Source organism: Uloborus diversus, chromosome 5 (genome assembly GCF_026930045.1).
Source record: "Uloborus diversus isolate 005 chromosome 5, Udiv.v.3.1, whole genome shotgun sequence".
Lineage (NCBI taxonomy): Eukaryota > Metazoa > Arthropoda > Arachnida > Araneae > Uloboridae > Uloborus > Uloborus diversus.
This window is the reverse complement of record NC_072735.1, coordinates 77406566-77421200: the sequence shown is the minus strand read 5'-3', so window position 1 is coordinate 77421200 and position 14635 is coordinate 77406566. Positions and strand designations below refer to the sequence as shown.

The 14635-nt window shown below is 35.9% G+C and overlaps 1 protein-coding gene across 2 annotated transcripts in view; it reads left to right on the top strand.

Moving 5' to 3' along the window:
- Positions 1-14635, top strand: part of LOC129222142 (DBH-like monooxygenase protein 1) — a 95224-nt gene that overhangs the window by 57688 nt on the left and 22901 nt on the right. For both annotated transcript variants that reach the window (XM_054856597.1, XM_054856598.1), the window contains exons 5-7: positions 1548-1739; positions 4750-4849; positions 8094-8260. In XM_054856597.1, the coding sequence (XP_054712572.1) occupies positions 1548-1739; positions 4750-4849; positions 8094-8260 (459 nt within the window). The remainder of the gene's footprint in view (positions 1-1547; positions 1740-4749; positions 4850-8093; positions 8261-14635) is intronic.

The window sequence follows — 14635 nt, the reverse complement described above, 5'->3', positions numbered from 1 at the left end:
CCCCCTAAAATGGGAAAAAAAATGAATTTTTAAGCATAGCGCGAAAACTACTGAATATTTTGAGCTCAAATTTTGGATTCCCACATAAAAGCTCATCTAGATTGTTTTTCTATTAAAATTTAATATGGTTTCAGATCATATTTTTTTCAAAAAAATATATCATAATTCTTAAAAAATCTAAATTTAAATTTTAGTTGTTGTAAATGATGTTTTTAGTATTGGGTCGATTCATATTTTAATATAAAAAAACAATCTTTGCCATTCCTAGTCCAGTTTATGTGTTATGTGTAAAAATATCAAAATACGTTTTAACATTACGAGAGGGATTTTTCAAAACTCAATTCTAAAGTAACGGCTGGATCAATTTTAACAAAAATTTGTAAACTATGTTAAAGATGGATGCTGATTACAAATATGTGATAAAAAAGGGGGGTTCCCATTGAAAATTTTGAAGTTGATGCTCGTTTTAATGTGAAGACGACCCCTTAACAACAATTTATCAACATAATTATGTAGAACACATTATTCCTGAAAAAATAATATATTACACGTGTCTCTAGTGTCAATAGTCTGCGAATACAAACGAGTGTTTCGTTTTTTTTCTATGACTGTACCACGTAATATAATTATTAAGAAATTTTCAAGCATAATTAACGGGACAGGAAAATGGATAAAATGACTCCCTGCCTAAGAACCAACCACAAAGTGAACTTTTTATTAAAATTGAGAAAAATGAATAGTTTGATGTACATTTTATATTTTGTTCTGAATTTTTTTTTATTATGAATATTTTATGTTTTTGAGCAACACACACATAAAAAGTGGAATGAAGTATTGTAATTTCGATGTTATTTGTTCAAAATGAACCATATAAATAAACCATAATTAAGTGAGAAATATTTAAATAAATTAAAAAAAATAAAACTCAAACGGTAACATTGTCATAAGGAAGTGCCAGTGTTACAACGGAGATTTCACTGGTGGGCGAGCAAGTAAAATCTGCTTTTAAACAAATCTACTAGAAGCTCGCTGCAAGAAACCGACTCCTAATTTTACACTGCCTGCTAAGGCCGCCTTAGATCACAGATTTTAACTTTTGCTGGTAGGTAGCCGCAGCGAATTCTTTTTTCCGTGGGTAATGCTGTGCTGGAAATCATTTTCAGTGTATTAAACAAATAAATTGCGAGATTAATTTACATGTTATGCCGTTATGCCTAATCCTAAATTTTATTGGAAACTCACCTCAGACAACTTATTTTGAATTTTTTTTTCTCTAGAAAATCTCTGGCGGAACTCTATTAATTCGAAAAAGATTGTATATTCTTTCTGAAATTGTATAGTAATATGAATCAGAAAGGTAAAATGTTCATCAAAGTAAATTTAACTAATATAATGTACAGTTTGACTGTATTCGCACATTTTTATCCCTTTTTAAGGAAAACAAAAACCGAAATTACTTTTTTTTCAAAAGTGCAAGTGTTAATGTTGGAAATGCTTTATATTTTGCTATTTTTCTAATTCACACATATATGATTTTTTTTTCTCAGGTAGAACCGTTAATTGAACCAAGCAATGAAGAGTTTGTTCACCATGTGTTGGTTTACGAATGCGTCGGAGGCACCTCGGATGAGTTCGAGTCTCTCGTAAGCGAACCGGGACACATATGTTACCATCCCAATATGCCTGATTCGATGAGGAAATGCGACGGTGTGTTCCTGGCATGGGGCGTTGGAGGCGGGGTAAGTGGACACCCAATTTTTGAGATGAATTTCTTTTCTTCAGATTATACTGGTGAGGCTGGAACATACACTGCTTGACAATTGCTAAGGAACAATTACGTTTTTTGGAATAGTTAAGAATGGATAATGATTAAAGAAACAGAACGAAATATATAGTTAGTAGGGAGGATGTGCCTTTATTATAAGTGCAAAATAATATTTTGCATCAATAAAGCAAAAACTTAAAAATAAAAAAATAATCCTACTTAGATGATTTTCATATTACCACAAAAAAATGATCTAGGTCAGAATGATGGAGACATGAGTACATTAATATGATGTATGATTACCAGAGACACTGATGCACAATTTACATCTGTTTTCCATACTCCCCACTAATTATTGAGGATTGCTGGGGGGATATTTTTCCACTCCTCTCCCAATGCGGATTTGAGTTCTTGTACTGTTCTGGGAGGGACGGTTCTTCGCGTAACACGTCTGCCAAGAGCCCCCCCCCCAGGCAAGTTGAATTGGATTTAAGTCGAGAAAGTAAGCAGGTCACTGCATACGGCATTTGTTTTCACTTTGCAGTGGGTTTTACATTTCAATGCTCCCGTGTGGCAGTTGTATTGTCGTCCTTAAAGAGAAAGTCTGGACCAAGAGCCCCCTAAAAAGACGAAAATGGTCCAGCATAACATCTCTGCAATACATTTGCGACGTATCGCTTTCTTATTCAAAAAATGTGAAGCGGTGTTCTGCCATTATGCCTGATGCCTGCCCACACCATTACGCCTGGGCCCACCAATCACGTTCGCAAACAAATTTTTGTGCATAACGTGTTCCAAGCTTTCTCCACAGTAGTTGGTGACCAGAATCACTTGTCACACTAAAACGAGATTCGTCAGAGAGCATCACTGTAGACCAATTTTGATGATCCCACCAACATGTTCGTTACACCGGCGTAATCTCTCTCGACGATGGCGTGGTTGAACTTGGACGCAACGTACGGGCTTCCGTGCATACAAACCGACATTATTTACTCACCGTGAGATAGTTCTTGAAGAAACATGCGTACCGGTAGCGGTTACTAGATTTGCAGCATTCTGTCCAAGAGTGAAATTTCTGATCATATTTGCCACGAGGGCTTCATAGCGATACTCTGAAGGTGTAGTGCTCCTACCACGACCCCTGACATGCTTTTGCAAAACATTTCCACCTTCAGCGGCCGTCTTAAATCGGGAGATGGCACTTTTTGATACACCCATTGCAGCAGCCACAGTGGTGACACTTTGACCTGCTTCCAGTCGTCCAACTGCTCATCTACGATCGTAGATACTCAAATGATGTCTAGCTGACATTTTACTCTTAAGTATTTCAAGATCCAGACAGAATTTCAGAGAAAAACCTTTTTTAACATCTAGCACTATTTTTGTTAAAAACCAAACAGCGTGAATTTTCGTACGAATCTTGAGCGTGTATGCAGTGTATTTTACATACATAACGAGTCGTGGTCTACACGCCATCTGACTTGAATTTATTTCCATTGGCCAGGTGGTTGAGGTACAAATTTGAATAAATCACTTATTCCTTAGCAATTGTCAAGCAGTGTATTATAATTTGAGAAGTTTCGATTCTAAATTTAGAAATGTCTTCCCTAATCACCATACTAAGAAGTGCTGAGTTAACAGATAATTGCAACTGTTGTAGATCAGTTAAAATGTTGAGCAAGTAAGATGAGGTCATCTTAATGATTTTGTACTAGTGATGAGAAATTGAGTTTTTCATTCATTCAGGGTTGTTAATCAATCAAAATCTAGAGTATATGCTATGAAAATGTAGGGGAAAGAGGGCTAAAACCGGGACTCAAGTGTTTGCAAACTTACAGAAATCAGTTTGTAGCATAAAGGGAACAAAATTTTGCAAAAGTATGCACTACTTATCTATTAATGCAACCACAGTTTCAAAAACATAAGTGTTTTCTTTTAACATCAATTATTAATTGTTTTGTAAAAAAAAAAGTCATTTTACTCGGTTTTGCCCCACTAGTGGGGTAAAACCGGGCAGATACGTCATTGCTATGGGAAAATAAAAAATTAAAAAACTTCCACAAAATTCAAGTTTTATTTATTGACATATGTTAGCTATTGTCATAACATAATAGAATAAGTATAAAAGGACACATATTGATGAGTTGACAGTAAATTTAACTGTCTTTACCTTTAATTTTTTGCTGTAATATAAGGCCTATTTACACAAGTCGCAAGTAAAATAGTTATCTTCCTCTTCGGCCCCAAAGCAGCTTTCATGGGCCCAACGACGACATTGGATCCATCCCTCAACGCCCTGGCCGACCGAGAGATAATAAATAATTGATTTTTTTTTCTACTCGCATTTACTACTCTGTTTCTGTACATTTAAACTTGGAACAAACATTGGAACTTTGCATATACATTTTTCCAAGAACACTGTTCATCACACTCAATTATTTTTACCAGTTTCACGCTTCAGCTAGTTAAAACTAAACTCACGCAGAACATTAATGCCAATTCCGTAACATAATGTTCCACATAATGCGAAATTCGAATTCCATAAAGTTAAGCGAAGCTGTTTGATACAAACAATGTAACTACCAGATGTAAATACGCGAATTTAAATGTGAAAAAAAAAAAAAAAAATTCTTTTTTTCCTGTAGATTTTTTTTCCTCATGTTTTCTCCAAGAAAAAAATTTTCCCCAAAGAATTCTCCTCAAAACCCATTTCCCCAAAATTTCTCCCGTCAGCGCAAGATTTTCCCAAAATCTGGAAATTTCAACCAATCTGGCAACACTGGTAGTTCCTCTCTTGTCCACGCGATTGCAGCGCTTACAAAGGCTATAAGGGCATATTAAAGGCCCTTATAGTCTTTGTAAGCGATACCTTGTACTGATACCTTCTGGAATAAGAACCTCAGTTTTAGAAATGATGTTATTTAAAAAAAATCATGTTTATCTTTTAATTTTGAAAATTGAAACGCTTTTTTCCCGTAATGAAGGATACTGTGCTTCCAGAACATGTGGGAATCCCTCTAGAACCCAGTCCTTCCTCTTATTTCATGTTGGAGATTCATTACGACAACCCACAATTGAAATCAGGTAAGATCCTATTTCAATTCTTTAAATCTTCGAGTCTTAAACATGGATTTAAAAATTTTGTTATTTTATTAGTAAAAAGATAATTGAGTCAGTTCAGACAATACAGAGTTTAAAAAACACGTTTGTGTGCAAAATAAATTTATATCTTTGCTCGAAATGTAAAGTTAAAATTTTTTCATCGCATTTACAATCATTTAAGTTATTTAAATGATGCATTCGTAAATTGAGGATTTTCGGAGCCTGTACAATTTAATGACTTTGTTGCATCGTTTTATTATTTTTTTTTTGTATTACAATGCAACTAACAAATAATAAAACGAAATTATTTAATAGTACATATTTTCATAGAACATTGATAAATGATCTTGTTATTAGAGAAATAAAGCAGCATTTACGGAAGTTGGAAAAATTCTAGGCAATAGGAAATAACAAGTGATTTCAAACTACATTTCACCATTATTTATAAATATATCTAATGGGATAAGGCTCTCCAAAATAGATTTATTTCCCGTGGATGATGAAAAAATCGTAGTGGAAGAAATCTTCAACCATAAAAGACGTATGAATTTAAATTAAGAGCAAACAGGATTATTGTCGCAGTACTCCTCAGAACTAATTTGATTTAATATTTGTTTCAAAGGTTTGCATGCAGCCTAAGTTGGCACAAATTTGCATAGAAGAAGGATTTTTTTTAAATGTAAAAATATTTGTGTATTATTTCTTTCTAAAAATACAAAAGGAAATGTTGCACAGTTTAAAATAGACATTCTGACCACTTGTAGCAAATTTATTTGCCCCCCCCCCCTTTTTTTTGCATATGTATAATCGGTCATACTGGCAGTAGCGTTACTAGGGGTTGGTAGGAGTGGCTCTCGCCAGGGGCGCAGCAGCCAAGGGGGCGGCATTTCGACTGATTTATATATATATATATATATATATATATATGTATGTAAAAAAAAGAGTTTTTTTTTTTATCAAAGAATTTGAAAATGTTTAAAATAATAATAAAAAAAAAAAAACTCGCAAGAAAAAGAGCTAGAGGGTATATATATATATATATATATATATATATATATATATATATATATATATATATATATATATATATATTTACATACATATTATCAACTGAGAAGGATCATTGGGCATCATTGATAACAATTCTAAAAAGGAAAATAATAAAAAAAAATTACAATGCTGCCTCCTATTTTTCAAATCAATTCATCAAAATGCTCCAAAAAAAAAGAAGAAAAATTTGGCAGTCACATGACCTCCGGTGATTTCCCATACGGGGGAGCGCAATTTCTTTAGTTTGCCAGAGGCGCTAGACTCCGTAGTTACGCTACTGTATACTGAACCAGTATAAAATGGATAGATGTAAGAGAAAAAGCGAGAGAGATAGGATTGAGAAATTTTTTACAAGCGGGATCTGGAAGTTTTTAGTTTTCACTTATTTTGCGGGTGAAGATGAGTTAACCTTTAGAAAGATATGTATACAATTTTTTGCAGCAACTAATGCGTTATTTTTTGTAGTTAAATATTGAATTGTTTACAAAACTTTATTTGTGAAGCGGAGTGACTTTTTTTTTTTAATATTGAGATTCAAAATTTCGCACGAGTATTGTAAGACATTAAGATATTACTGTCCACTGAAACATGGCATAGACAATGGACAAGCGCCAGCTGAGGAGTCTATTTAAATGTCCAACAGGGGAGAAGGAAAAACTTGATGAGCGTGTTTCGTTCGTTTCGATGTGGCTCTGTTTTGAATTTGGAAAACTGACATCCCTTCAAATATGCGCCCTTTTCCACCCGTAAACCGGATGTTTGCCTTTCTACCTCACCGGTGGTCGAGCAGTACTAATGTACATAAATTATATTAGCTTTTAAAAAGTATCATAATAAATTATCGCAAGACACCATAATTTTTCTTTTTCCAGACATCCATCAAATCTTGTTTTTTTGTTCCTCAGCGGATTGCTCATGAAAGTGTTAAGAGCAGGAGCTGTGAGCTGTAGTCTTTGTAACGAGAATCGGCATGTCAAAACCAAGTAATTTTCCCACTCTCCACCCTTTTCCCTTTCTGTTTGCCTCCATGTTGCTTCTGAAAATGTTATGTGTTGTGGAAAAAGTTCCTAGTGGCGTAACCAAGACAACTAGAAAGGGAAAAGGTTGGAGAGTGGGAAAGTTGTTCGGCCTTGACACGCCGATTCTCATAGGCTCTGCAAATGAAAGTTTCAAGTTCGCATATTTACTTACAGCACTGTACTGAAGGATAGGCTTAGTTGGTACAAACCTAACCTGGCAGCGTCGTAATGCTGTGATTAAGATCCGCGTAGCCTTCATAATGCTACCCAATTGAGCTTGCCCCAACTATAGATGCCAATAAAAAAATATATTTTTTTATTTGGCGACGTCAAACACGTGCTTGACGTGGAAAATAGCAAATTAGGTGCCAAGCAAATGGCGAATATTGGTTTACTTTTTTTTTATTGCAGAGAAAATCCCCAAAAGCAGCAAACCTTCTGGCAACCCAATTCTTCACTTTTAATTTATCTTTTCGCAGAACAAAATCTAGTCTGTTTTTTGTTTTTTTCTGCGATATAGTGCCTTAAAAAAGAACTTATTAAAATTAAATCGTTTATTTTTTTTATCTCTATGTATTAAAAAAAAGTAACGTCAAAGAAATTGTGAAAGGAAGTCTGTGGCGGGTCGGCGTCCGGGAGACCCCATAGCATCCTACAGCCTTGAAATTTGGTACAAAATTACTTTTTTATTTTAAATTTCGAATTAGTTTTTTCATAAGTAATTTTTTAAGCTAAAATTTCACGCGTATTGCTTATTAAAGGGATGCAATATTTCCCACAACCCTTAACATTCTATGTCGTTCGAAATAGATTCTTTTTCTGCATCAAATAAAGTTTGTCCCAACTTCCTCAATTAATTAGAACAGCATATATATAAGGGTTTCTATTTTAACGGGAATCTTAGGCTCATCTCAATCTAAGCCCTTAGCTAAAGAGCAAAATATATTACTAGCGACCACGAATTTGAAAGGGGTGTTGATACCGCTTCAAGTTTCGATTATTATTAAAGTACATGTCCATCCTAACCTAAGCCGGGTGGGGAATAATAAATATAATATTTGGGAAAAAATAGGGGTTTAGGGTTCTTTCATGGTAATTTCTCGAAATTGAAGTTCTCAAAACGCTTTTGAAAGCTAATAATATTTCATTTCTTTTAGGCATAAAAGACAGCTCCGGTTTAAGGTTATACTACACTCCGAAACTACGGGAGTTCGATGCTGGAGCACTGATGTTGGGAACTACAGTAAACCAAAGGCTAATTATTCCACCTGGACAAAAAGAATACACCATTGCCGGACACAGCACCCCGGACTGTCTGTCATCGGCGAGTATTAGTTCTCTATTCTAATAAATCTCTGTCTCCAATTTTCTGCACAAGTCATAACTGGACTGTTATATTAGTTTCTACTGCATGTCCAGGGGCGTACCAAACAGGGGCGCCGACTTGCAAAAATCATTGGGGGGGCTGGCCCAGTCATCACCGGGGGTTTAAGGGGTTATGTAATCCCATGGAGGTTCCCCCCCCCAAATAAAGGTCGATTGTTGTGCCTTGAAAATGCCAATTTACATATTTTCTGGTGTGTATAATTTAAAAAACAAACAGTATGTGGCATGGCGTTTTCAAAGTAAAACAATCCAAAAATTGGTATACAAATTTTTCTGATTCAACTAGATCATGTCACTTGTCTTAGTAGGAGACATTTTTTTGTTCTATTTTATGGGGAGTCATGCAGTGCTGTAGCTAGGCATGGAAAAGGTAGGGCGCTTGACTTGCATTGAAGGGCACTGCCAGAGACACCGACTTAAAAAATATCGGGGGAAAGGGGGCATGCCGCAGGACATTTTCTAAATTTGAGATGAAAAATAGTGAATTTTAAAGTTTTTTTAAAATCATATAATCAACATTAGAACCTCGAAAACTCGACAAGCCCGACACATATTTTTTGGCTTCGAAAAACGGAAGAAATAAATACAAACACACACAGTATTTTTGTAAAAAGGAAATTTAATTTACGCATGCTTTTTAAGACCAGTTGTTTTTACATTAGTGACATCGGCTAACATATTCAAGTGTAAACGCAGTGTTTCATCATTTAGGTCATTTTTGAAAAACTCAGTTGATTTTTCAAAATGTTCTCTTCTCTTTCACCTCTGTTTAATAAAAGCAAGCACTCTTGTTCAACTGCAATGACCTGTGTGCGTCCAGTTGATGTAAATCGCCCAATAATGCAAAATTGCACCATTTTACAAACCTCAATGTATATTGCCTTGTAGTACAGTCAACTCCCGTCTTACGCGAGGGATGCATTCCAAGACCTCTCGCGTAGGTCGAATTTTCGCGTTGTGGAAAAGGGTATGTGTAAAATTTTTTATAAACGTACCCAATTATTTCAGACACTTGTAAACACCCCCTCAAACTGTTAAAAACCATCTCTTAACTAACTGTACATTACTGTCTCTTACATAAAGAACTGAATGTTTACTTGTATTTAAAAAAAAAAAACGTTTTATTCAACATAAAATACTGCTACGATGTACAAAATCAATGCTTAATGGGAAAGAAAGAAAAAATAAACCGGTATACGGTAGACACAGTATATAGTAAGAAAAGCAAATGCATCTTTAGTTGTACTGTACAGTCGATCAATTAATGATATTCGTACACAATACATGAGCAGTTTCCATTTTCATAAAGTTTTGCAAGACACTACTCGGTGATTTTTTACGGATTTCCTTTTCTTGACTTGTAATTGTATGTACGGAAGAATCACTCATACCTAATTCTCGTGCTACCTTCAACGCATTTTTAAGTTGACCATCAGCTTTTCAAGAAGCTCTAGCTTTTCTTTAATTGTCATGAAACTTTCTCTTTTTATCTTCACAAACTTTAGATGAAACAGCGCTCTTAGGTGTCATTATATTTCATTAACTTTCGCATTTAAAATGAAAAGGGAACTTCTACTCTCAGTGATGGTAAAAGGATAAAGATACATTCATGAAAAAAAATTTTTTAGTAACCAATAACAAAGCTGATAAGAACACACCACGATTCCCTTCCGAGAATTTTCGTGTTGCGGTGAGAATTCGCGTTAGGTCTGAATACTGGAGAAAAAATCGTGTTTATAGCTATTTCGCATAATAGTACAGTAAAAATAGGGGTCGGACCCAAACATCCAAAAAAAAAAAAGCTAAACCTGGTTCAAATTGTTTATTACCCTCCCAATAAGAACAGGTAAAAAGTCCCACCCCATTGTGCGTCGGGTTTTGGAATGGGGGGCATCTAAAAATTGCTGTTTTGGGTATTTTTCCAGAATTTTTAGAGTAAATTTAAAGTGAGAATATTATGTTTTACTAAATTTAAAAGCATGAAATAAAAGGTGTTTGACCCCCAAGAGGGATGACATAACCCACCAATGCTACAGAACCCCCCCCCCCTATCCCCGTAAAAGGAAGCAGTACCCCCCGAACCCACCTCCATACATTTCATATGGAAACATTATTTTATGCTAGGTTAAAGTTAGAAATCGAGTGTGTCCATCTTCCAAGATTGATGGTGCATCTCCTCTCAAAACTACAGCATCCCCCCCTCCGCCAAATAAAATAAATCCCCCCCCCCCTTTTTATTTCAAGTAGAAGTATTATTTCATGCAAATCAAAAATGCATTAAATCATGACTGTCCACCCCATAAGAACAGTAGCTCACCTCCCAAAACGAAATTATATACTAAAATATTATCCTCCCCCCCCCCACCCCTTCTAATGGTGCACATTTGATTAAATGGCCAGAAAAATTACCCTGAACTGTTTTTTGCTTTCAAATGATTTCTCCAAAGCTTGTAACAAAAAGTCTTCGTTATCAAGATATTTTTTGGAATCTAGATCCTCAGCAAAATCGTTATTGTTGCAGCTATGTCTCACAGTTTGTGCACATAATTGAGCACTTCAGTTCAATTTCAGACTTTTTAAACATCCACTATATCCAATGAACTCCTTAGAGCAAGCACAAGATTTGAGACGCAGAAAGTCTTCTAGAGCAGAAGGCTTGACTGTTGTAATAGGACGTAGATTATATTTCTGTGGTTCTTTCTTTGCACCCATCAAAAACGACACTAGCTTTCCCATACTTACAAATTACCTATACACTGCATTGCTGGCATATTTTCTTGAAGCTTACAGATCATTACCAAAAATATGATCAAGCAGGTATCTTCCATCTATTACATATGAGGCAGTGAGAAGCAAAGGGATGCAAGTGGCAAAATTAAAAATTTGGAGATAACCAGTACAAATGGTTGGTGAACCTCTCCTCTATCTTGAGGAAAGAGATGGTACTAGTAGACCTAGTAGTTGCTTCTATACAGCATGATTTAGAAAAGAAAATCAATGAAAGCCTACCTAGGATCTTATCTTTAAACGCGTTTAATTCAAAACTTGAAAATATCCACTTACATCCCTTTGCTTCTCACTGCCTCATATATGACACCAGATGTTCATTCTGTGATGGTGGATGAACCTTTTGCTTCAGTTAATAGCACTTTAACGATACAAGATTTCTTTCCTTCTGAAACCAGATTCATCGAATACTGATGGAGGATCAGCGCATAACTCGTACCAGAAGTTTTTACCAATTTGTTATTCCATCTTTACTGTTCATACCATTCGGTGTAAAAGATAATTTGGGTTTACACATCTTTACAGATAGTAACTACTCTCGTAACAGAAGCTAAAGACATAACTGTTTACCTCCTTTACAAAGAAATACCACAAAATTGTTTTTCTTCAATATCCTTTGATGTTACTACCCGAACGTTAAAGGTCTCATCGGAACTCATCTTATCATCAACGAGCAATACCACTACGAGTTTAAGAGGGAAGAAACTTCTAGGGGCTTTAGAAACGGATTGTGATTTCCAAACTGGGAGACAAAAAGATGTAAATATTTAGCATTCTATTGTTGTATTGCTCATTTGCTCTCATCAAGACTTGTTCTATCGTTGAATCACTACAGGTTCTAGACCACCTGAATTTGTCACTGCGTTAGATCGTTGGATAGCTGATGTTTGATGTGATCAAATTTTTTTATCGCATAATGTACTCAAAAGTTTGAGATAGTGTTGAAAGTATATGTCCGCATATTTAGCATAATTCACATAACCAGCTGCGTAAAAGAGAGGTAGCTCGGTGTTTGCAAATGAGAACCCCCACTGACTTAGAGGGTGCAGAATTGCAGCATTGCCCGTCTCACTATTGGCAATTTCGGTTTGTCCCCCCTTACGGTGATGGCAAAAGTTTGTAGAATAGTTGAAGTTTGTTAATCAAGAAGTAGGGAAACTGGTCAATTTGGACTTTTTTTATGTTGCACAGGAATTTTGTTTTCCAACGCTCTAAACAGTTTAATAACTCCAGTCACAAATAATTTGGTTACTGAGCTCGCTTAGATCTTTTAGAATTATCATTCTGACATTACCATATTATTGTGTGGCATTTTGTACTTCGGAAAAGTTTAAATCAGGGAAATTTTTTCGTGACCTCCACTGCAATAGTTGATTTTAGAATGTAAATTCAGGGTCCCCCCCCCCCAAAAAAAGCGATGGCGCACCCCTTAAGTGTGACTGAGTATCCATCCAGAATAAAAGCCCTCAAAAAGGAAAGAAATACCCTTTGAAAAAACTGCCTTAAAAATTTCAATAACGCAAAGCTGCTCCATGAACCCCCCCCCCTTCCCCCCTCCCCGCCTGTGCACCCCTGTTAATTAGAATTTTTTTCTGTGAGAGTTTATTATTTTACTATTATAGAGTGGTTTCTGAGAGGTTTGAGAATTTTTTTTAAGTATTAGAAATTATTTTTATTTAAATAGAGGATTATTCCGTCCCCCCCCCCTTCCCCCCAAAACCCGATGCGCAAAGTGCTGGGACTTTTTACCCCTTCTTGCTGGAAGGGTAAGAAGTAATTTGCAACAGGTTTCTCCTTTTTTTTTTGGATGTTTGGGTTTGGCCATTTTTTGGCCTAATTTTACTGTACTATAAGTAGCGCGAGTCAAATGTTTTCCTTTGGGATTTTGAAAGTGTGCGGCGAGCTGCCTTCATTGTTTTCATACTTCTTTGGTACACGTCGATTCCGAGGAAGGGAAGGATCATCATTTTGTGAAGGTCTTCTTTTAAACACGATTCCCAAAAGTATTCAAAACTATCACGCCTCCCATTTTATATACAAATCAAACTCTCATATATATTTTTCCAGGTCAGCAACACTTAGGTGAGCGCGCCGCAGCGCTGCCCACCGGCAACAGACTTGACCCGTAAGTTCGCGCATTGGGACAAATTTTTACAGTACTCGCAGCACTGTAACACTATCATCATTCGCACCACTCGTTTTCAGTTAACCTGCTTACACAACCGTAATAATTATTTGTTTTAACTCATTACTGAATATATTTTACAAGGTAAACTATCTTCAAACAAGGAAAATAAAAGATAAATTTATGAGTTTAGAAAGCATAATGTAACTTAGAATTTTCTTGATTTATTGGGGGGGCTCTGCCCCCTCAAAAATATTTTTGAGGGGGCTCGGGCCCCCTCAAGCCCCATGGAGTCGGCGCCACTGGTACCAAACCTAAATTTTTGGGAAGTCAGAAATTCTCAATTTGCCAAATGGAACTCCAAATTTTGCCGAATGTAACTCCAAATTTCGCCGAAGGATGATAATTTTTGTGGAACAGAACTCCAAATTTTGCCCAATGATGATTTTTTTCAAATTCTCAGGCAAAAATCGCCGAATAAGGATATTTTTGGGATATCACAGTGACTTCCCGTGACGCCCCATCGAGTGGCCCTGTGCTTGTGACATACATCACTTCAAGTTATAAGGGTCACAAGGATTTCTCACATTTGGACAGAGACCGGAACACATTTGTGACATGTTTCACGAGACTCCTCGGTGACATTGCTGCAGCAATCATTGGTGACAGTTCACCTTGTGACGTTATGAAAACGGCACAGCAACGTCACTTTGTGGGCTGATATTCGTAAGTTGCTACTACCTGTTGATGTCTTGACAGCGACTTTTCGTGACCATTTGCAATTTTCATATAAAACACTCTAATATGGTTCACTAGTTATTACTAGGGCTGTGGAGTCGGAGTGATTTTGGAGTAAATGAGTCGGAGTCGTTAGAAACCATGTCGACTCCGGGGTTCGTTTTTTCTTTCATTTTCACTGACTCTCCTTGCATTTTTTAAAAACTGACTACGAACTGATTCGATTACATGTATAAAAAGCTACTAATGAGAAAATAACCTCCATTATGACAATCAACTAGTTTGAGTGTTTACCGAACTTTCTGTAGCCGACCCCTAGTTTTCTTGCTTTTTAACTTAACTAATAGCAGCTGTCAGCAGACGGTTTTGTTGCCTAACATTTTCAAGTAATCACTTTCAAAATAAAAATAGAAATACAGTGTTTTGTTCAATCTCAGTTATAAAATAGCAAAAGGAACATAACAATTTAGTAAAAACGAGGCCCGTTGCTCAGGTGGAAACATTTGAGAGTGATCGGCAAATTCAAATAAATTCTTTGCGCGAAAGCACGAATCCAAAAGATCCGATGAAATAATCTATTTTTTTTTTCTTTATTAAGACTATTTTTATAAGCTTGGTTCTCACTAAAAAGTATGGAACAAAATAAGTGTAAATGATTTCTTG